The 24,759-nt window shown below is 44.6% G+C and overlaps 2 protein-coding genes across 2 annotated transcripts in view; one reads left to right on the top strand and one right to left on the bottom strand.

The window, feature by feature from the left end:
- The window catches only part of SUSD5 (sushi domain containing 5), a 48,448-nt gene extending 44,317 nt beyond the window's left edge, over nt 1–4,131 (top strand). Inside the window, exon 5 of the mRNA XM_036892185.2 lies at nt 446–4,131. Within this exon, the coding sequence (XP_036748080.2) occupies nt 446–1,746 (1,301 nt within the window). The 3' untranslated portion in view covers nt 1,747–4,131. The remainder of the gene's footprint in view (nt 1–445) is intronic.
- A 6,227-nt stretch (nt 4,132–10,358) lies between these two features.
- The window catches only part of CRTAP (cartilage associated protein), a 32,487-nt gene continuing 18,086 nt past the window's right edge, over nt 10,359–24,759 (bottom strand). The window contains exon 7 of the mRNA XM_036892171.2: nt 10,359–11,160. Coding sequence (XP_036748066.1) covers nt 11,107–11,160 — 54 coding nt within the window. The 3' untranslated portion in view covers nt 10,359–11,106. The remainder of the gene's footprint in view (nt 11,161–24,759) is intronic.

Raw genomic sequence — 24,759 nt, forward strand, 5'->3', positions numbered from 1 at the left:
CCTTGGACAGAATTGACAACTGAACAATTTTGAGCCTTCCACTACACAACCATGGTATATCCCTTCATTTATTTGGGTTGTCTTTAATTTTGCTCAGCAATTTTGTACCATTCCATGTAGAAATCTTACACATCTTTTGTTAGCTTTATTCCTAGATGTCTGATGTTCTGAATGCTATGAGACATCTTTTTCCATTTTTATTTTCTGTCTATTGCTGGTGTATAAGAAATACAGTTAATGTTTTATACTGACCATAGCCCCAGTGTCCTTGATAAACTCACGTTAGTTGTAACCACTATATGTAGATCATCTGTGATACACAGCCATAGGCTCTGTGAATGACAGTTTTATTTCATCTGTTCCAGTCTTGGTTCATTTTCCTCCCTTTCTTTTGTCCTATGCTGTGACCTTGGACCTAATGAGGTTTTCCCTCCTTTCCTTCCAGATGAGGCTGAGGCACATATTGACTATGAAGATAATTTCCCTGATGACAGATCTGTGTCATTCAGGGAGCTCAAGGAGGATTCCTGGACAGAGGCAGAGGAAGACAGGGGTCAGGGAGAGGCCTCTGAGGGGGCTCCTAAACAGGACCATCTGGTCTCCATTTCTGTGGGGAGAAAATCCATAGCCCGAGATACAGTCTTTGTGCCAACTACAGGCTTGCCCAGCCCGGGGCACAGTGTCCCCACAGACCTGCCAGGGTCCCAAGCAAACCAGAAGTTCTTGTTCTGGCTTCCTGCTGAGACCTTCCACAGGCCAGAACTGAAAAAGGAGATGGATGACACCAAAAAGCAGCTTCCTTCTGGAGACAAGCACAGTAGCTTTGCGCAGGCTTCAGATGGACCTGCAGCCAAGGTGATCTATGGCAGCACGGATGACCCCTTGGGGCCATTTGTGGGTAGAAATGACAGCAAGGCAGGGGACCCAATGGTGAGCAGCAGCGATGAGTCCTGGTTAGATGGCTATCCTGTGACTGACGGAGCTTGGAGGAAGACAGAGGAAGAGGAAGCAGAAGAGGAGGGAGGTGAGGACAGGGGAGAGGGGTCAGTAGGGCTGGAAGAAAATGTTCTCGTTACCCCCGCTCAGCCCTTTCTTCTGGAAGTTAAGGAGCCCCAGAGTCCCACCCTCACACCAAGGGAGGACATGGCCCATAGCTCAGTCCTTCCGTCTCAAACATTAGACACAGAAGTTCTAGCTCTCAAACCCATGCACGTGTCTGCCACTGAGAGTCCCAGTGAGGGGGCTGATGATTTGACCAGGTATCAGTCAACTTTTCCTTGGAGATTTGCCACAGAGAAGTCACCCATGGCCGCCCTACCCTACGATATCACCAGCTCTACCCTAGAGGCTGTGACACCTGCTCTCCGGGAGATGCCCGACTACATTTCCTCAACTGCCAGGGCAGCCACCCAGACACCAATGGAAACCATTGCTCCTGAGGTCCAGGAGGGCTTCCCATACCTGCTGTCTGAGGACTTCTTGGGACAGGAAGGCCCTGGCCCAGGTGCCCGTGAGGAGCTCCTTCCAACAGTGGAGCCATGTGTAGGGGATGCGTGTCCCCGCCTCAGCAGAGGCCCCATCATTGCCACCATTGCCACTGTGCTGTGCCTGCTGCTGCTCCTGGCGGGAGTGGGGGCGGCATGGGGCTACCATAAGTGCCAGCACAAGAGCTCCGTGTACAAGCTGAATGTCGGCCCACGGCAGGCTCGGCACTACCACCAGCAGATTGAGATGGAGAGGGTCTAGCCACCTTTGGAGCAGGTTCTCCCAAAGCCACCTGGAGAAAAAATAAACCATACCTCCACATTAATGGACACGGCTACTCACTTGGGCATGAAGCAGGCAGAGCACGACTTGTCTTTCCCTGCTCCACTGCCCCAGGTCTTTGTTTTGCAGGCCGAGAAGTGTGTCTCTGGAGGCACCTGGCCCAGCAGGAAGGCCTTGGCGGTGTTACACCAGCGTCAGTTTCTCCTCCCCAACCTGCCCTGGAATGTTCTGCACTAATCCCAGACCTGTGCTCCAGCCCAAATTCCAACGTAAGCTCAAAACGCACCTCTTGGTTCCTCATACCATGGTCTTTTCCTTTCTTAAGAAAAAGACTGACTCCGTGACCTGGAATTTTTGAGAAAGGTGTGATAAACTGAGCATTTGTGATCAGCGTTATTTAGGACACAGATAGTTGTTGGGAAAGGAGGACTGTACAAGAACAATGGGTTGTTTCCTTTTAATGTGATGTCGCTGAGGGCAAAGAGCCAAGAACCAGGACACTGTCCAGAAGCTCCAAGGTTTTTTGTTAATGCTTTGTTGGAATTGGAGAGACTTTAGAACAGACGTTGTGTCGGGGCAAGGTGAGCAGTGGCAGAGCGCAGGTCCCCCTCTGCTCCATCCGTGCTGTGGGACAGCCCACCATTTTTTTAAAGAGAGGTTAGTTTTGTACTGGTCAATAACATTTCTTCTCTGAAGTGGTGGCCCAGGTGCCTGTGACCGGTCAGTGCCTAGGAATGTCTTAGACTTTTTGCGAGGACTAACAAAAAACTTAGTTCTTGCTTTCTTCTCTCCGAATTAATCATGTCTCTGAACTCCAGTAAGAGAGAGAGTGATGTGGGAGGAAAAAAAGGTTTTAAGAGGGCTAAGGACAAGGCTATCAAGTATGGGGTCCTATTTGATGGAGAAGCAGAGGAATTAAAAAGGAATACAAAATGAGCTGTGCCAATATCCGCTTTGTTGTGGCAATTGTGAGCTCTTTGGAAACAGCACGAGTCCAGGATGATCAAGACGATAGGAAATGGGATGAGTCCAAGCTATCAAGCGTCCCATTTCATAATGTCTTCATCATCTTATGGTGGCTCAGCATGGATTGCTTATGACAGTGGTTCTCAAAGTGTGGTCCTCAGACCAGCAGTATGGACATCACCTGGGAACTTGCTGGAGGTGCAAATTCTCTAGTTCCACCTCATGGACTCACGAAGCAGAACCCACCTAGGGTGGATCTGGGCTGTGTTTTAACCAGCCTCCAGGTGATTTCAATGCACACTCAAGGTTGAGGGTTTTGTTACAACGTAACATAATGGGTTTGTGATAACATAAGCTGTGAGCTTTGAGGCCAGCGGAAGCTCTAGAGGCACAGAAAGCAGCACGTGAAGCTGTTGAAATGCCATCTCCAGCAGTCTCTTACGGATTGGCACAAACTGAATTCTTTATTTTTTCTAACAGGAATCACTTTCTTAGAAATAGTTTTCAGTGGTAAAAAAGTGATGGCGGCAATACATTTCTTTTGAGACACTGTAAGAGTCTTAGTGTTTTTGTGTGGCATAAGAGAACTGATCTTTGAAAGTTGTTGGTGATAAGTTACCTAAGGGAAGAAAATTCTTGGAACATATTTTCTACCCTGCCACCTCTTTCTGGTGCAAGCTTTGGAAAAATAATAGGCTAAGTAGCTATAAAGACAGTACAGCAAAATCAAATACCTTAGTCCCCCATCACTGAGTAAAACAAAGGTCTGAAGATACCAAATAGAATACCTATATGTCAGATGAAATCTAGAATAGGAATGAAGTGCTTTCTGCATGTAGCCAGAGCAAAACACAACAGAATAAAAGCCAGAGGCTGTATATACATATAAATTAGATTCTTCTCTAATTTGTTACAAGATAACTTTTCTATTTTTTACTGTATGAAATAACCTTTGTCCCAACATTGGGATTATGTTATTCAACTATTATTATGTAACAACCCAAGAACATTGACTTAACACCAACACAAAAATAGGTAATGTTAATACAGATGTATTAATAAGTTGATTATAAATACATTAATACAAATAAATTTATCATTTTATAGACATGGACTGCAAAATAAACCCAACACTTCAGTTTGATTTGTTGTCATCTAAATTAGTGTTATAGGATCTAACTAAAAATACATGTAGAAAGAAAATGACTAAAACATGGTAAACCTCAATGATATGCCATTATGCATGCTTTGAGACTGGTAAACATTTTATGTTCATGGAAACTGTGGGGTGGAGGGGGGGTCATTAACACAAAGCTTCTGAGATATTTTAAGGAAATAATTATTTCCCCAAACAGTTGTTGAATGTATTGGGTTACATCACAATAATTTATATTAAAAGATTCTCCAGTAATCTTGAAAATAATGTCTTTGCTACATCTAAGACCGCCCTCTATAAACCTACCTCCCAGCCATGTTGCTTCCTACAGCAGAATTCCAGGGAGGTCTACCCAGCTCCTGCCCCCTCCCCACCTCCTTCCCCCTTCCTCACATCACCCAGAGGCCATGCCCTTCGCTACAGCAAAAAGCCCAGGCCCTCACTGCTCAGAGTTTGTGGGGAGCTTGTTAGAAATGCAGAGTCTCAGGCCCCACCCCAGACCTGCTGACTCAGATTCTGCTTTTAGCACGATGCCCAGATGAAGGGTAAGGAGTGTGCCCAGGTGAAGGGTGTTGTCTTGCCTGAGGGTTTCAGCCCCGGGCAAATTCACTATGGATTCAGTGAGACTGAGAAATGACAGTGGAATGAACATTCTTGAGGTAAAAGGATTTATACCTGGCTTTATTCTCACATCAAACACCAGAATTGTGTCTACATCCCACAGTCTGCAGGTCCATAATCCACCTCCATCTCTGCGTCAGGGCCTCTCCACCTCTGCAGCCATCTCAGTCTCTGTTCTCGGCACTGCCACCACACCAGCCTCTGCTCTCCTGCAGCCGTGCAGCCTAGAGTACTGGGCGGAGCTCTTTATATAGAGTCAATAATAACGTATTGCCCACACGTGTGCACTGAGCAAGCCAACCAGGGTCAGGTGAGAATCCTGGCCATAGGAACTTTCATTTTCTCTGCAGGTGAGCTTGGTGATGTGTGAGAAGCACCAGCCTAAGAGAATCAGAGCTGATCACTCCCCTCTTCTAGCTGACTGGATATGCAAACGAACAGTTCAAGAGGATTAGATGTAGGAACTAGTCACAAAAGTGTGAGCAGAGTTAGGAGAACCATCAAAGAATGGTGGGGGTTAGGGAGCAGAAAGGCACTGAGGGGCAAGATCCAGCCTCTAGGAGGGCTCAGCCACTGCCCAGCTGAGGCCCAGAGGGGGCAGGGAGTTTTAGACCTGGGCCTCCTCTCTCACCCTGCAGTCTCCTGCTGGCATGTCTCAGAATTCAGTGTGCGGGAGCCCCAGCAGTGGCAATGCTGGCTGGAGGGCTCAGGCCACTGGGCCAAGGGCAGGGTGGGAAAGAGATCTGGAGAGGCAAGGGGAGATCCAGGTCAGAGGAGATCAGCACCAACCCCATCTGCTGTCGGTCCCATTTCACTTCCTTGACCACCAGGATCCCATGCCTCCTGAGTCAGCCAGTGTCGTGGATACTGTTGGTGGCCAGCCAGATCCCCTGCTCTAGGCCAGTGATCCTATCCTCAGGCTGCCCTGAACACTGGCTGCAAAAATGCTCAAAATGCACAAATGCACCCTGCCACTTGGGAGTGAGTTCCCTCACCAGGAGCATCCTCTACCCTGCAGCCTGGGACTAACAGACTCAGGCATACAGAGGGCTGACCTCTCTGCCTCCAGGTGGGACCACTGTGCAGTGTAATTCCTGCTCCAGAGCTCCTGTGGGGTCAGGCTGAGGCTGGTCTCCAGGGAGGCCTCACCCTTGCTAGCTCCTTCCTGCTTCCCTCACCCCTACCCTGCAGAGCACACCATCACTTACGCCTGGCTTTGCTCCAAGGGGCCCGGACTCAAAACATTCAAAACATGCAAACTCATTCCCTGCATCTCCACTCCGTCTCCGTCGCCATCCGGACCTTCACACAGCTCCCTCCAGAACTCTAGGGCTGACTTCAACAAAATCCCCCTGTCCTCCACCTCCTTAAACCGCTGATGTTTTTGAGCTCCTCATTCCACAAGCCCCTGCTGTAACCCCAGTGGTCCCTCACTCTTTCCAGCTGCTTCCCTGAACCCTTTTCTCTTTCTCCTCGCTCTGTAGCAACATGCATGGAGCATGGCAGCTTGTTGGCAGTCATGCCTGAAGAGGTTTCTGGTCCTTGTTTGAAACAGTGAATATTTTTGTACTCGTCAAGACGTTGGCAGCAAGGGACCAGCTCATCAGATCCAAAGCAAGTCCTGGATTCCAAATGTTTTTCCTAGCGGAGAGGTAGGATATCTACCTCCTTGGCCCACTCATGGCTAGCAAAGACCCCCCCAGTCCTGCTGTGTGCCATCCAAGAGTCCTTGGGGCCAAGGTTCCGCTTCACTAGATGAAGTCTGAAATCTCACAGACCTGAGGAATTAAAGCTCATTATGACATGTGCCCTAGGGGTGGATTATGACTGACTGGGGCTGGTTCAGATGGTCACATCCAGTAGAGAAAGAAAACAGTAGAGAATCAGCAAAATAAAACATTTAAGACTACCATTTTTAAAAATCTTTGTTTCAATGATTCCCAAGTTCTAACTTCCCACAAAAGTGAGATTGTACATACCGCTCTAACCCAAGGAGAGGAGGCGGAAAAGACATTAGCAATGTTTATAGTTTGGCCTACTGACCACCACCTTAAAGTAAGTGATAAACCTCTGGGATTGATCTTGTATCTCTTGGCCAAATTGCTTGATTCCATCCTATCCTTTTCTTATAAAACGGGGCACTAGTATCTTACCCTATCAGCTCCCAGAGAATGAGCTGACTCACTCATTCATTCAACAACAAAGCCAGCTATTTGGGGCAGGCCAGCGACTGGTGCTAAGGTAGGGCCACTCCCATGCCCACTCTACAGAGAGAAGAGCTGTACCATGGCATAAATCTCAGGCGCTCCTGACTCTCATTTGGAGGTAGGAGCGGGTCGGTCAGAGCGAAGCTGGTCTATCAGGGTCTTTTCTCTCTCAAGGGAGATGCCACGGGACAGGGTGGGGCCCAGCCTTGCCCCTAGCTGCAGGCACAGGAAGTCCTATACACAAAACCTTTGGCTGAGGCTTATTTAAGGTTCCTTTCCTTCCCCCGCCCCCCTGCCTTGTATATAGTTTAAACTCTCCACACTAGGTCATTCAAGCCTGGAGTCACCAGAAAAAAGAAGTCACTGTTTGGAGGATGGCAGAAGATCAAGAGTTCAGACAGCTGCAATGAAGGATTGGTTGGGGGTTTTCTCAGGGCCTCGCAACAAACTGCATTGCAGTTCCATGTGCAAACACTATTAAATGAGAATGTTTTCTCTGGCACCAGTCCAGCTCTTCCCCACAGTTTAAGTATTGATTCAAAAAAAAAAAAAGTTGAAGTAGCTTAGGTTTACAGTTCACATTTGAAACGTAAAAACACTATTTCCATAAATGTTGGCAGAAACCAGCCGCTGTTTATTCCACCAGTAGTCATAATAAACCCTTTCCCACTAACAATCTAACAGATCATTTTGTGTTTGCGACTGAGTTTGCTTCAATACAATTTTTGTGCTCTTAAAATTCCCTTAGTAAGAACTCAGAAAAGCAACATTTCCTAAGGCAGCCTCTGTGGTCAACATACCCTGCTGTTTTCCCGGAGGTGAGTTTAGGTTAGTGGCAGTAATTACAAAATATCAAAACTCAGAAAGATATTGGTATGCTGAATATGTTGGAATGGGAGGCATTTCAGTCACTCGGCTCCTTTTACACATGGGTACACGCCCTCAGTCCCTCACTGCTAATGTAAAGCCTGCAGGCTCAGACGGCTGAAGGGGAAGGATGGCAGACCCTTCCCAGATGGTGGCCCCGCCTGGGTTGTCTGAGTGGACAGATGGCCACACCCTGGGGGCCAGCAGCCGCCCAATGGACCAGCCTGAGAAAACCAAACAGAACCACCTCTGGGTTGCAGGCAGGTGGGTCAGAGGGCAGGCAAGGCATCTGAGGCTGGGCCTGGAAACTCCCGCAAAGCTTACAAATGTGTTTGTTTTTTCAAAAGACAGGCCAACTGATGCTGAACCCATGAGGTCTCAGGGCAGGAATCTCCTAGCCTCGTCCAAGAGACGTGTCCAGGGAGGTGTCAGGGAGGTGCTGGGCTGAGGTCACTGAGTGCAGCCTGCACACTGGAGGTTCATGGCAGGTTTAGAGGACTCGCCTCACCTTTTTTGTGGTTGTTTAAAACTGGTTTGGTTTCCCCTGAAGTAAAAACATTAGTGACTCAGTTCCACAGCCTTGGATCGAAGCCAAGTGCTGCAATGCTGATCAGACTGTGTCCAGGGTTTCTTCCTCAAGGGACATGCTAGGATGGGAGTGGAGGTGCTTTTCAATCCCCTGTGGAAAGAGCCAAGTTCAGAGTGAATGAGGCCCTGCCACAGCCACTACCTGCCCCTGCGCGGAACACCACCGTCTACAAAAGCCCCCAGAGGACTCAGGAAGAGGAGCGAATGGAAGCCTGCAGGGCATGCAGAGACGGAGTGTGGGCAGTCCTGTGGTCTCTCATTTTCCTGCTCCGCCAGAGGGATGCCTGCAGCCAGGAGCTGTGAGGGGAGCTAAGAGCTGCTGGTGCCTCTCTCCTGGACTCAGGCGCCCTGGGGCAGGGTCCCCCTACTTCACAGTCCTGCAAATGGAAGTTTATCTGGTGGAGAGGGATGTGAGGGAAGGACAATGGGGAAGCAGCCTTCTGGGGAGCCATGCAGGATCTGACTTCTGGCTGGTTGGCCAGAAAAGGCTCCTTAGGGACACATGCAGGCATGGGTGGTACCCTGGGACCCCACCCCCACCCCCATGCAGCCCCTGCTGCCCAAAGCGGGCGAGTTCAGCCCATTGCAGGTACAGGTGACTATGTGGAGCTAAGCCCTGGCAGGAGCCCTTGGCAAAGAAGAGAGGAAGTGCTCTGGGGAGGAGGCCCAGCCGGGGCCTAAGGAAGCCTGGGAAAAATAAGCTAGTGTATCCTCATCACTCGCTAGGACCTGAAGCCCGCCAGCCTGCATATCTCCTTGTAGTCCTTTCCACGTTGCTGTGGGAGTCCTGGCGCCCAAAGCAGGGCCAGCCCCCCTTGCCCCATCCTCAGAGGGTCCCAACTAGACTATGGCCCATTGGAGGGGGGACAAGTCAACAGCACAGATCCCAGAGCACTGCACACTCCTGGTCCTCTCCCACCTCTTGGGCAACTTCTCTCAGGCTCTGGTGTCTCATTTCCCAGGACCCTGTCCGTGGCCCCTCACTCTTGCTTCCCAATATACACATAGGATCTGTGACCCCAGCCAGCCTTGGGGCTGTGAACACCACTTTCGTGCAGATGACTCAGCCACGGGCACTGTGGGCTGGCCCCAGGCCCACCCCGCCCCTCACTGTGCCTGCTGCTGGCTGTGCCACTTCCCAGAGGGCAGCCCTCGCTAACCAAGCTGTTCACCTTCGAAGGTACACCCTGCTTCTGTGACATTGCCTGGCAGGGGCCTTCCCAGGCTTCCCTGCACGTACCCCCTCCGTAAACCACATGCATCTGCATCCCTGTTCAGGCTCTGCTGAAGATCTGACCTGAGAAAATGCTCACATTTTATTTCAGCCAACATCTCCCATCCCAACCTCAGACAGCCTGCCATCTTCCCCACCTCAGTAAACAGCAATTCCGTGACATTCAGGCCAGAGACCTTGAGGTCACCATGACCTCCCTCTTTCTCTAACACTCCAAATCCAGTCTGTCAACAATCCTACTGGCCCTGCTTTCAAATAAACCTACTGTCTGACCACCTCTCACCATGTCCATTGCTGCCATGCAGGTCCGAGCCAGCATTCCCTGCACACGGAGTTTTGCACAGCCTCCTGTCTGGCACCCTGCACCCAGCCTTGCTCACTTTCGGGCTTTGCACAACACGGAGCTAGTGTGACCCCTGTGACACACATCACTAAAGCACTCCTTTACTCAAACCTTCCAAAGGCTTCCCCCTCACTCAGAGTAGAAGCCAAAGGCCTCACACTGGCTGACAAGGTCCTAAGCCATCTGGTCTCTCCCACCCCCACATGCTTATGCCTTCCCAGCCTAATCTCCTTCCATTCTTCCCATTACCACTCCTTTCCTTGGCCTTGCTGTTCCTTGACCACAGCATGTTCTCACCATAAAGCTTTGCATGTGCTGTTCCCTCTGCCTGGAATGCTTTTCCTTGAGACCTACTTCCCTTAGCTCTCAGCTCTGATGTCTCTTTCTTGGTGAGGCCTTCCCTGACCATCCTATTTAAAACTGCAGCCTCACCCCCAGGCTTCCTTAGCCCTTCTCTGCTTTATTTTTCTCCATGTCAATTATCACCCTTGATACCTTATATGTATTTATTCTTGTTTATTTCTTGTCTGTATCTCCTTATAGAATGTAGGCTCCAGGAGTGCAGGGAATTTTTTTCTGTTACTCTGTGCAATACTGCCAGCACCCAGGTCAATGGTTAGCATATAGTAGGTGCTCATTAAATATTTATTGAAAAAATGAACCAAACTAGACTCTCTTGAGTTCTTCCATTTCCATCTCTAAGATGTATAACTGCGTACGGTCCTCAAATGGGATCAAGCACTGCTGTAAGACTTTGGAACTGCAAAAGTGCTAGAAAAAGCCACATTTCTGTATTCTGCAATGTCTACCCAACTTCTTTCTCCATGGGTGCCAGAATGGTGCAGGGCAGGCCATGGGTAGTCCATCACGGGGTGTGGATAAAGTTAGCCTTTGTCCTCCACCACCTTTCCTGGATCAGGGCTTGGGGACAAGGGAGACTAATATCTGGAAGAACAGAAAGGCCAAAGTAGGTTTTCACAATCATCGCCTTTTAGGAGTATTTTTCTTATTTAAAAAATAATACTAGTTTTCTTGAAAAGAAACAAAAAAAACTCTGGAAGACTGTCCTCCCAACGAAAATGGTAAGAAAGGCAGCATGAACATGGAGAAGGCAGGTGAGATGATAGGGAGGTGGGTGTGAACATGGGGTGACAGGTGTGAACACAGGGAAGGCAGATGTGGTCAGGGGGAAGGCTGGCTCACACCTTACATGTAGTGAGAAATGGAGGCTCCCCTTTTACTCCACAGAGTAAAGAGAAGACCTTGAGGTGTCCACAACTTGGGCTACTGAGTAAAGAAACACAAAGAAAGAATTTGTGCTTCCTGCACATCAAGGGGGGTCTCTGGCGGCTGCGGTCTAGCCAGTCTCTTCCAGATCCAAGAGGTCATCCACGTACTCCACAACCTCTCCCTGAAAGAGACCACATGACACCTCTGGTAAGTTGGTGGCTTGACTTGAAAAATGCTGGGAGCAGAGACTGTTTCTGGGAGGCCACTGCCGACTGCCTGCTGGGGCTGGAGCAGCCTTTCTGCACCGCCCTTGGGCCCAGGCCCTGACTTCTCCCTGGGAGCAGACCTGGTTTTCACGCCATGTGAACCTGGAGTCAAGCGCTCAGTAACCCCCACAGAGGGCCTGTATGACGTGGGCAGTCCAGCCACCCTCTGAAAGGCCCTGTCAGTGCCCCCTTGTCCTGCACCCCTTCCCCCCAATAGCGGTCATCTCCCGGAACACTTCCTGCCTGTTCCCTTTCTGTCCTGATTGCCAGACCACCAGCTTTTCAAGGACCAGGACCTGGGTGATACTTCTTCTCCAGAGCCTGGCCCAAGCAAGGTGCTCGGTGAGCCTGCTAAGGGACGAATGGCTGGCGGCACATGGATACAGCTGCTGTGACGTGACAGTCACTCCGCCTAAAACAGAGACTCCTGAACAGGGGACCCCCTTGCCCACTGTCAGTACAGGGAGACAGAAGTCTCCCTGCTTCCCACCTGCTCCCCCTACTGCAGTCAATCTTAAGCCTCCACCTGAAACCGCCCATGTACTTGCTGATTTCCTTCTATGCTCTGATTTCTCTCCACATCACACCTGGGCCACCGGCCGATGACACCCACTCCCTTTACTGCAAAGCATGCAGGGAATCACCAAGGCCAACCCCCCCCAGGAAGGCCAGCCAGGCCAGCCCCACTGATGCTGACCACCCCCTGCTAAAGCTTGGCCTCCCACACAGAGGTCACTACCCCAGGCCAAGAGCCTACTGGCTCCTTTCGATATTTTAACACAGAGAGTCATTAAATCTCTCAGCATTTGCGCATAGATGGAAAATCTATAGAGTACACGAGACACGAAATGAGGTCTTATGATTTTTACCAAATACTTATACCATATCATGCCTGAGATTAGAGACTAAAGTTACAGGAGTAGAAGACTACTACTTAAAAAAAAATGTTTTCAGGGGGCGGAAGATGGCGGCGTGAGTAGAGCAGCGGAAATCTCCTCCCAAAACAACATATATCTATGAAAATATAACAAAGACAACCCTTCCTAGAATAAAGACCAGAGGACACAGGACAATATCCAGACCACATCCACACCTGAGAGAACCCAGCGCCTCGCGAAGGGGGTAAGATACAAGCCCCGGCCCCGCGGGAGCCGAGCGCCCCTCCCCCCAGCTCCCGGCGGGAGAAGAGCAGGCAGAGCGGGAGGGAGACGGAGCCCAGGGCTGCCGAACACCCAGCCCCAGCCATCCGGGCCAGAGTGTAGGGCCCTCGATACTGGGAAAACAGGGCAGTAAGAACAGTGAGCAGGCACTGGAGGCTGGGAGACAGAGGACATAAGAAAAGCGCGCGACCAATTTTTTTTTTTTGGCTTTTTTGTTGCTTTGTTTTGGCGAGCGCTGTTTGGAAGCCTTAAAGGGACAGGGACCCCAATATTAGGGAAACAGGGCAGAAAGACCGGTGAGCAGAGGCCTGAGGCTGGCACCGGAGAATAAAGAAAAACGAACGACCACCTTTTTTTTTTTTTAAATAAAAATTTTTTTTTTTTTTTTTTTAATTAAAAAAAATTTTTTTTTTTCTTGTTTTTTTTTCTGTGGTCGTTGTTTTGTTTTGGCGGGTGCTTTTTGGAAGTCTTAAAGGGGCAGGGCAGGCCACTTAATCTAGAGGTAGGGAATCCGGGACCTCTGGGCACCCTAACCCCTGGGCTGCAGGGAGCAGGGAGGCCCCTTACGGAGATAAATAGCCTCCCAGCAGCTCCTGCTCCAACGCGACTCCACCATTTTGGAGTAGCTGCCCGAGCCAGGCCACGCCCACAGCAACAGCGGAGATTAACTCCATAGCAGCCGGGCAGGAAGCAGAAACCCTGTCTGCGCGCAGCTGCGCAGCACAAGCCACTAGAGGCCGCTGTTCTCCCAGGAGAGGAGGGCTACAAACCAACAAGAAAGGAAGTCCTTCCAGCCGTCACTCGTCCCAGTTCTGCAGACTATTCCTATCACCATGAAAAGGCAAAGCTACAGGCAGACAAAGATCACAGAGACAACACCAGAGAAGGAGACAGACCTAACCAGTCTTCCTGACAAAGAATTCAAAATAAGAATCATAAACATGCTGACAGAGATGCAGAGAAATACGCAAGAAAAATGGGATGAAGTCCGGAAAGAGATCACAGATGCCAGAAAGGAGATCGCAGAAATGAAACAAACTCTGGAAGGGTTTATAAGCAGAATGGATAGAATGCAAGAGGCCATTGATGGAATTGAAATCAGAGAACAGGAACGCATGGAAGCTGACATAGAGAGAGACAAAAGGATCTCCAGGAATGAAACAATATTAAGAGAACTGTGTGACCAATCTAAAAGGAGCAATATCCGTATTATAGGGGTCCCAGAAGAAGAAGAGAGAGGCAAAGAGATGGAAAGTATCTTAGAAGAAATAATTGCTGAAAACTTCCCCACACTGGGGGAGGAAGTAATCAAACAGACCACGGAAATACACAGAACCCCCAACAGAAAGGATCCAAGAAGGGCAACACCAAGACACATAATAATTAAAATGGCAAAGATCAAGGACAAGGAAAGAGTGTTAAAGGCAGCTAGAGAGAAAAAGGTCACCTATAAAGGGAAACCCATCAGGCTAACGTCAGATTTCTCAACAGAAACCCTACAGGCCAGAAGAGAATGGCATGATATATTTAATACAATGAAACAGAAGGGCCTTGAACCAAGGATACTGTATCCAGCACGACTATCATTCAAATATGACGGTGGGATTAAACAATTCCCAGACAAACAAAAGCTGAGGGAATTTGCTTTCCACAAACCACCTCTACAGAACATCTTACAGGGACTGCTCTAGATGGGAGCACTCCTAGAAAGAGCATAGCACAAAACACCCAACATATGAAGAATCGAGGAGGAGGAACAAGAAGGGAGAGAAGAAAAGAATCTCCAGACAGTGTATATAACAGCTCAATAAGCGAGCTAAGTTAGGCAGTAAGATACTAAAGAGGCTAACCTTGAACCTTTGGTAACCACGAATTTAAAGCCTGCAATGGCAATAAGTACATATCTTTCAATAGTCACCCTAAATGTTAATGGGTTGAATGCACCAATCAAAAGACACAGAGTAACAGAATGGATAAAAAAGCAAGACCCATCTATATGCTGCTTACAAGAAACTCACCTCAAACCCAAAGACATGTACAGACTAAAAGTCAAGGGATGGAAAAACATACTTCAAGCAAACAACAGTGAGAAGAAAGCAGGGGTTGCAGTACTAATATCAGACAAAATAGACTTCAAAACAAAGAAAGTAACAAGAGATAAAGAAGGACACTACATAATGATAAAGGGCTCAGTCAAACAAGAGGATATAACCATTCTAAATATATATGCACCCAACACAGGAGCACCAGCATATGTGAAACAAATACTAACAGAACTAAAGGGGGATATAGACTGCAATGCATTCATTCTAGGAGACTTCAACACACCACTCACCCCAAAGGATAGATCCACTGGGCAGAAAATAAGTAAGGACACGGAAGCACTGAACAACACAGTAGAGCAGATGGACCTAATAGACATCTATAGAACTCTACATCCAAAAGCAGCGGGATATACATTCTTCTCAAGTGCACATGGAACATTCTCCAGAATAGACCACATACTAGGCCACAAAAAGAGCCTCAGAAAATTCCAAAAGATTGAAATCCTACCAACCAACTTTTCAGACCACAAAGGCATAAAACTAGAAATAAACTGTACAAAGAAAGCAAAGAGGCTCACGAACACATGGAGGCTTAACAACACGCTCCTAAATAATCAATGGATCAATGACCAAATCAAAATGGAGATCCAGCAATATATGGAAACAAATGACAACAACAACACTAAGCCCCAACTTCTGTGGGACACAGCAAAAGCAGTCTTAAGAGGAAAGTATATAGCAATCCAAGCATATTTAAAAAAGGAAGAGCAATCCCAAATGAATGGTCTAATGTCACAATTATCAAAATTGGAAAAAGAAGAACAGATGAGGCCTAAGGTCAGCAGAAGGAGGGACATAATAAAGATCAGAGAAGAAATAAATAAAATTGAGAAGAATAAAACAATTGCAAAAATCAATGAAACCAAGAGCTGGTTCTTCGAGAAAATAAACAAAATAGATAAGCCTCTAGCCAGACTTATTAAGAAGAAAAGAGAGTCAACACAAATCAACAGTATCAGAAACGAGAAAGGAAAAATCACGACGGACCCCACGGAAATGCAAAGAATTATTGGAGAATACTATGAAAACCTATATGCTAACAAGCTGGGAAACCTAGGAGAAATGGACAACTTCCTAGAAAAATATAACCTTCAAAGATTGACCCAGGAAGAAACAGAAAATCTAAACAGACCAATTACCAGCAACGAAATTGAAGAGGTAATCAAAAAACTACCAAAGAACAAAACCCCCGGGCCAGATGGATTTACCTCGGAATTTTATCAGACATACAGGGAAGACATAATACCCATTCTCCTTAAAGTCTTCCAAAAAATAGAGGAGGAGGGGATACTCCCAAACTCATTCTATGAAGCTAACATCACCCTAATACCAAAACCAGGCAAAGACCCCACCAAAAAAGAAAACTACAGACCAATATCCCTGATGAACGTAGATGCAAAAATACTCAACAAAATATTAGCAAACCGAATTCAAAAATACATCAAAAGGATCATACACCATGACCAAGTGGGATTCATCCCAGGGATGCAAGGATGGTACAACATTCGAAAGTCCATCAACATCATCCACCACATCAACAAAAAGAAAGACAAAAACCACATGATCATCTCAATAGATGCTGAAAAAGCATTTGATAAAGTTCAACATCCATTCATGTTAAAAACTCTCAGCAAAATGGGAATAGAGGGCAAGTACCTCAACATAATAAAGGCCATCTATGATAAACCCACAGCCAACATTATATTGAACAGCGAGAAGCTGAAAGCATTTCCTCTGAGATCGGGAACTAGACAGGGATGCCCACTCTCTCCACTGTTATTTAACATAGTACTGGAGGTCCTAGCCACGGCAATCAGACAAAATAAAGAAATACAAGGAATCCAGATTGGTAAAGAAGAAGTTAAACTGTCACTATTTGCAGATGACATGATACTGTACATAAAAAACCCTAAAGACTCCACCCCAAAACTACTAGAACTGATATCGGAATACAGCAAAGTTGCAGGATACAAAATCAACACACAGAAATCTGTGGCTTTCCTATATACTAACAATGAACCAACAGAGAGAGAAATCAGGAAAACAACTCCATTCACAATTGCATCAAAAAAAATAAAATACCTAGGAATAAACCTAACCAAAGAAGTGAAAGACTTATACTCTGAAAACTACAAGTCACTCTTAAGAGAAATTAAAGGGGACACTAACAGATGGAAACTCATCCCATGCTCGTGGCTAGGAAGAATTAATATCGTTAAAATGGCCATCCTGCCCAAAGCAATATACAGATTTGATGCAATCCCTATGAAACTACCAGCAACATTCTTCAATGAACTGGAACAAATAATTCAAAAATTCATATGGAAACACCAAAGACCCCGAATAGCCAAAGCAATCCTGAGAAAGAAGAATAAAGTAGGGGGGATCTCACTCCCCAACTTCAAGCTCTACTATAAAGCCATAGTAATCAAGACAATTTGGTACTGGCACAAGAGCAGAGCCACAGACCAATGGAACAGACTAGAGAATCCAGACATTAACCCAGACATATATGGTCAATTAATATTTGATAAAGGAGCCATGGACATACAATGGCGAAATGACAGTCTCTTCAACAGGTGGTGCTGGCAAAACTGGACAGCTACATGTAGGAGAATGAAACTGGACCATTGTCTAACCCCATATACAAAAGTAAACTCAAAATGGATCAAAGACCTGAATGTAAGCCATGAAACCATTAAACTCTTGGAAGAAAACATAGGCGAAAACCTCTTAGACATAAACATGAGTGACCTCTTCTTGAACATATCTCCCCGGGCAAGGAAAACAACAGCAAAAATGAGTAAGTGGGACTATATTAAGCTGAAAAGCTTCTGTACAGCAAAAGACACCATCAATAGAACAAGAAGGATCCCTACAGTATGGGAGAATATATTTGAAAATGACACATCTGATAAAGGCTTGACGTCCAGAATATATAAGGAGCTCTCACGCCTCAACAAACAAAAAACAAATAACCCAATTAAAAAATGGGCAGAGGAACTGAACAGACAGTTCTCCAAAAAAGAAATACAGATGGCCAACAGACACATGAAAAGATGCTCCACATCGCTAATTATCAGAGAAATGCAAATTAAAACTACAATGAGGTATCACCTCACACCAGTAAGGATGGCTGCCATCCAAAAGACAAACAACAACAAATGTTGGCGAGGCTGTGGAGAAAGGGGAACCCTCCTACACTGCTGGTGGGAATGTAAGTTAGTTCAACCATTGTGGAAAGCAGTATGGAGGTACATCAAAATGCTCAAAACAGACTTACCATTTGACCCAGGAATTCCACTCCTAGGAATTTACCCTAAGAATGCAGCAATCAAGTTTGAGAAAGACAGATGCACCCCTATGTTTATTGCAGCACTATTTACAATAGCCAAGAATTGGAAGCAACCTAAATGTCCATCAATAGATGAATGGATAAAGAAGATGTGGTACATATACACAATGGAATACTACTCAGCTATAAGAAAAGGGCAAATCCAATCATTTGCAGCAACATGGATGGAGCTGGAGGGTATTATGCTCAGTGAAACAAGCCAAGCGGAGAAAGAGAAATACCAAATGATTTCACTTATCTGTGGAATATAAGAACAAAGGAAAAACTGAAGGAACAAAACAGCAGCAGAATCACAGAACTCAAGAATGGACTAACAGGTACCAAAGGGAAAGGGACTGGGGAGGATGGGTGGGTAGGGAGGGATAAGGGTGGGAGAAGTAGGGGGTTATTAAGATTAACATGCATGGGGGGGTAGGAGAAAAGGGAGGGCTGTACAACACAGAGAAGGCAAGTAGTGATTCTACAACTTTTTGCTATGCTGATGGACAGTGACTGTAAAGGGGTTTATAGGGGAGACCTGGTATAGAGGAGAGCCTAGTAAACATAATATTCGTCATGTAAGTGTAGATTAGTGATAGCAAAAAAAAAAAAAAAAAAAAAAAAAAAAAAAAAAAAAAGGGCAGTTCCTGTGTGGTAACCTCCAACGAGTTCTACACAAGGGTATAAAGGGCATATAAAAGTGTAGGCAAAGGGTCTGTTTGTGTTTATACAGAGGATCAAAGCCTAATTGGGCTACCCCGAAAATGAACTAAGATACGATATGAAAAAGAACTTCCAACATCTGCACCCTCTGGAAGACTCATGCCAGAAGATGATCATCAAAAAACCCCAACAAAGATCCACGCACTGCTACAGCTGTAGATGCACTCATCCCACCAGTTCCTGGACCTGCCATGGGAATGAGGAAGGAGATATCTAAGCTGGCCTGTGCATACAGTAAAACAACAAAATTGGACTGGATCTATACTGTTGGAACTCAACCAAGAATTTGGAGAAGTGCAAATTGTAGCGCTCCAAAGTCTTACAACTACAAACTATTTATTGTTAAAAGAACATATGGCATGTGAACAGTCCCCAGGAATGGGTTGTTTTAATTTGTCTGATTTCTCTCAGACTGTTCAAGTTCATTTGGACAATATCCACCATATCATAGATAAGTTTTCACAAATGCCTAAGGTGCCTAACTGGTTTTCTTGGTTTCACTGCAGATGGCTGGTAATTACAGATATGCTTTGGTTATGTAACTATACTCCTATTATGTTAATGTGTGTGTGCAATTTAAGTAGTAGCTTAAAACCTATACATGCTGAAGTTACTCTACAAGAAGATATATCAAAGAAATAATCAATCTTCCCATGTTTTCTTCCGCCTGCTACTTCTATAGCTTTTCTTCTTCCTTCCTAATTACAACCCTTAAATAGAATTCGTGCCTCATATCAAATTTACCGAGTATCATAATTCTTCCAAGTGGTAAAGATACCTCAAGACAAATGCTGGGCATAGAAGCCACAGGGCATTAATATGCAAAGAAGTAAAAAGCTAACCTTTTCAAACAATAAGGCTTCTCTCTCACTTACCAACTTCACATTTCCCTGTATGGCCCCGGAAGATGACTGGTTAGCCAGAGACGGGTAAGATTCCTCAAGGGAGGAACAACCTAAGACAGGCACAGTCGCAGGGGGGCCATCAGGTGAGAAATTGGGGATCAACAGAGGTGAGGCTTAGAACCTCACCCCCCCGTTCTGAGAGAAATCTTCTGCATACGTGGATGTTTTATTGCCCTGGTCTAGCTTGGATTAACACATAGTCTACAGGCACACACCTGATCATCTACATGTGCTCTCTTACAACACTAAACTATGTTTTCTACCTTTATCTTGTATCTACCTACCACTTCAGCATTTTATTAAAAATAATAATAATAAAGAGAGAAATGTGGTATCCACATATAAATCAAGTATAAAAACCAAATGAGTATTCATATTTGAACTGACTGTTTACAGTTCATAATGCATGAGCAAAACCGAAAGTTTATGTGATGACTGCCCTTGTACTGTTCACTATGTAACTTATTCATTATGTAAGAATTTGTTCTACATGTAAAAACTTGTTTGTTATGCTTCAGAAGATTGGAGACTGACAAAAATTAGGCTTGGGGTGGAATAATGATTGTGCATTGAGCATTGACTCCCCCATACAGAATTTTATTGTCGTTAACAACCATTTGATCAATAAATATGAGAGATGCCCTCACAAAAAAAAAAAAAAAAAAAAAAAAAAAAAGGACAGACTTCCAATGGTAAAATAAATTAGTAACCGGGATGTAATGTATAGCATAAGGAATATAGTCAAGATATTGTAACAGCCTGGTAGGGTGATAGCTGGAACCTAGAATTATGTATATAAATGTTCTACCACTGTGTTGTACACTTGAAACTCATGTAATGTAATACTGTGTGTCAACTACCCTTCAATAAAAAATAATTATTAAAAAAAAAAAAAAAAAAAAAAAAAAAAAAAATGTTTTCAGTTGCTTTCTGGACCCCAAAAAGAAAACACAGTGTGGTAGAGGCGTTAGGCGTACAGCCGTGACATCTGTTCCCAGAGTTACTATTTCCTGCTGTGTGCCTGCTGTGACCTGTGGATGATGGTATTATTTGCCTTCAGCTGACTAATAAGTGCCCACAGCAATATAGATGAAAGAAATACATCCCCCATACATATCAGGATGTAGTAAGGCTATGGGTGCCCCACTCAGATCTACCTTCTGTGCAGCCTGCCCCCAGCCACTGGGAGTGTCCTTGCTAATGGCTGTTAGCTGCCCCGTTTCTGGACAATGAACCTTGGCCAAAAGGAGCAGCCACACCAGGGCGTGTCTACACCAACCTCCGAGGGCTGTCAACAACCAACAAGAGACTCATGGGAGGGGCACAGAAGGCAGGAAGAGCCCTGTGGTACAACTCCTGCTCCCGAGCTCCCACGAAATCAGCTCAGCTTGACTCTCCTGAGACCACAAAGTTCACAGCCCCTTCCCCAGCCCTGCCCCTCACTTCTTTCCTGCCTGAGAATACTCCTTCAATCAATAACCCCAGCAAGTTACCTGCTTCTTTTACACTTTCCCGAAGCACACAACGTTCAGAACCTGAAACGTGAAGCATCTGTCTCAGCCTGCGTTCTAAAGTGTCTGAAACTCTAATAGGCCTCTGCAAAATTTTCAACCAGTGTGCACACTTTCAGGTCCTCGTCCATATGTTTCAACCCCAGAAAGATGATAAAGAAGAATACTGCAAATAACAGTAGCTAAGTTGTATTGAGCTTTGTGTTAAAGTAGTATTTTGTCCTTTGGAAATTTTAAAGATTAAACTAAGAATTTTATTGTATTGAAAAGAAACAAAAAATACATTTTGTTTCATGATTACTTGCTGTAATTTGATATGTAGAAAATAGCTCATTCTTTAGAGATGGATCAATTATTTCACAATTCTAAAGCCTCAATTAATAAGCTAATTACTTCCAGGACTTTCAACAGAGTCCTTTTATCTTGAAAGGAAAGCACACCACTCTACCTTTCCTGAATTTGTTTTCTCGTCTGTAACATGAGAGAGCTTTACTGAATCTCCTAAAAGGTCTCTTCTTGTTCAGATAATGTATGAATTTTTTCTACGACACTGTTTTTTTTTTACATCAAAAGTCTTCTGTGTTTATAGCCTTAGACCCAAGAATTTCATCCCTGGGAATTTATACTAAGGAAATGACCAGAGAGGAGGTAGCCGATTTAGTCACTGCTGCATTGCTTGTAAAAGCAAAAAGTTGGAAGCATCCTAAATGCCTATAAAAAGAGCTTTATTTTTAAAATTCATACCATGGAACATTAGTCATTAAAAAGTCATGTTTATAATGAACATTACCGAACAAGGTTAACAAAAACCACAAAATCATCTCAACAAATACAGGAAAAAAAGTATTTGACAAATTTCAACACCACTTCATGATAAAAACATTCAACAAATAGGAATACAAGGGGGAACTTCCTCAACTTGACAAGAGCACCTAAAAATACTACACAGCTAACAATATACTCAATGCTGACACAGAATGGTTTCATCTAAGATTGGGAACAAGACAAGGATGTCCACTCTCTCCATTTCTATTCAACATTGTCCTGAAGGTTTTAGCCACGGCAATTAGCAAAAATAAATAAATAAAAGACATCCAGATTGGAAAAGAAGAAGTAAAACTACCTCTATTTGTAGATAACATGATCTTATGTATAGAAACTCCTAAGGAATACACATAAAAAACTATTAAAGCCAGTAAGTTCAATAGATTTGCAGGATTGTCATATCAATATACAAACATCAGTTGTATTATTGTACACTAGCAGTGAACAACCAGAAAATAAAAATAAGAAAACGATCTTACTTGAAATAGCATCAAGAATAGCAAAACTTAAGAAAACACTGTTGAAGGAAATTAAAGATCTAAATAAGTGGAAAGACATCCCATGTTCATGGATCATTAGACTTAATGTTGTTAAGATGTCAACACTATCTAAAGAAATCTTCAGATTCAGCATAATTGATATTAAAAATCCCAGCTTCCTTTTGCAGAAATCGATAAGCTGATGCTTTAATTCATGTGGAAATGCAAGGGTTCCAGAATAGGCAAAACAATATAGAAAAAGAAGAATGAAGTTGGAAGACTCACACTTCCAATTTCAAGATGTAGTAGAAAGCAACAGTGTTCAAGACAGTGTGGCGCTGGAGTAAGAATATAAATCTAGATTGGTGGAATAGAACTGAGAATCCAGAAATAAACCCTCACATTTATAGTCAACTGATTTCCTATAAGGGTGCGAAGGCAATTCCATGGGAAAAGAAAGTCTGTTCAACAAATGGTGCTGGGACAACTGTATATCCACTAGCCAGTTTGGATGTATATCCACATCCAAAAGAATGAAGTTGGGCCCCTACTTCACATCATATGTAAAATTAACTTGAAATAGATTATAGGTCTAAATATAAGTGTTAAACTTATAAAAATCTTAGGAAAAAAAAGAAGTAAGTTTTTGTGACCTTGGATTAGGCAATAGTTTCTTAGATATGATACCAAAAACACAAGCAACAACAAAAAATAGATAAATTGGATTTCATCAAAACTTAAAACTTTATGCTTTAAGACACCATGAAGAAAATGAAAAGACAACCTATACATTGCAAGAAAACACTTGCAATTCATATATCTGACAGGGGACTAATAACTATAACACATACAAAGAACTCTTACAATTCAACAATAAAAAGATAAATAACTCAATTAAAAAGGGTAAAGGATTGGACTAGACAAGATATTTCTCCAAAGAAGATATACAAATAGCTAATAAGCCTATGAAAAGATGTTCAACATGACTAGTCATTAGGGAAACAAACATCAAAACCACATTGAGATACCACTTCACACCCACTAGGATGGCTATGACAAAAAAGACGACATCATCAGGTGTTTATGGAGATGCCACAAACTGGAATTCTCCTACACTGCTGATGGGAATGCAAAATGGTGCAGCGCCCCTTTGGAAAACAATCTGACAGTTCCTCCACAAGTTAACCACAGATTTACTACATAACTCAGCAATTCCACTCCGAGGTATATACATCTGGGTATATTGAAAACTTTTGCCCAAACAAAATTTGTACACAGGTGTTAAGAGCATCATTTTTTAAAACAGCCAAAAAGTGGAAACAACTCAAACATCTGTCAACAGAGGAATTGATAAACAAACACGGTATATCCATATAGTAGAATATTATTCAGCAATAAAAATGAATTTTTACATGTAACATGATGCATGTTATGACATGGTTGAACCTTGAAAACATTATGCTCTGTGAAAGAAAGCCAGTCACAAAAAACCACACGCCATCCCATCCCATTTACATGAAATGCCTAGAACAGGCAAGTCCATACAGACAGAAAGTAGGTGAGGAGGTGCCAGAGGCTGAGAGGAGAGGTGGGAGAGCAGTGGGGGGCAGGCACAGAATGGGAAGTGACTAATAGGTTTGGGGTTTCTTTTTGGGGTGATGAAAGGGCTCTTAGATAGTAGGGATGGATGCACCACTTTGTGAATATACTAAAACTATTAAACTCTATACTTTGGAAAGGAGAATTTCATGGTATGTGAATATTTCAGTAAAGCTAGTTCTAGAAAATCATAACAAGGGAAACCTTTCATATTACAATGCTAAATGGAAAAGCCACGATATATAATTACTGTTGAGCTGATAATGAACGAACATTGGAAAATGTATAGAAAGAAGTGGCATATATACCAAACGAGCAATAGTCACTTACCTCTGGATAATTAGAAACTCAACTGGTCCCTCTTTTTCTAAATATATTTTTCTCCACTTTCCAAACCACAGCAGCCAACCTCATTTGTGTCTGGCCAGTAGCCTTCTTGTGATCTTACCTGAGGCTCGGCTTCAAGGGATCACAACCCGACACATGATGATCTATCCTATTTTACTGACTGATTTCTAATTCATAAAGCACTTCCATGTGCAACACAGTATTTCATTCTCCCGACCCCATGAGGTGTACATAGCTAATCCCATTTCACAGATAAAGAACTGAGGCTCAGGCAAGTTTAATGAATGCTGGTGATGGGTTCTTCTCATGCAATCGTATGCACAGAAGACAAATTCCATGGCAAGGTCTTATTGAGAAGCATTCACTGAAAACCAGGGCAGTGGAAAGAGCAGGCCTGGAGGCTCGGGGCCTTTGGGTCTGGCCAAGCAGCTCACAGAACCTTCCTGACCCCCACGTTCTTCATCTATGAAGTGAGGAGTCAGGCCAGAACCAGCTCCCTTCCAGCTCCAATGGCTGGTGAGGCCC

This window comes from Manis pentadactyla, chromosome 14 (assembly GCF_030020395.1).
Source record: "Manis pentadactyla isolate mManPen7 chromosome 14, mManPen7.hap1, whole genome shotgun sequence".
Classification (NCBI taxonomy): Eukaryota; Metazoa; Chordata; class Mammalia; order Pholidota; family Manidae; genus Manis; species Manis pentadactyla.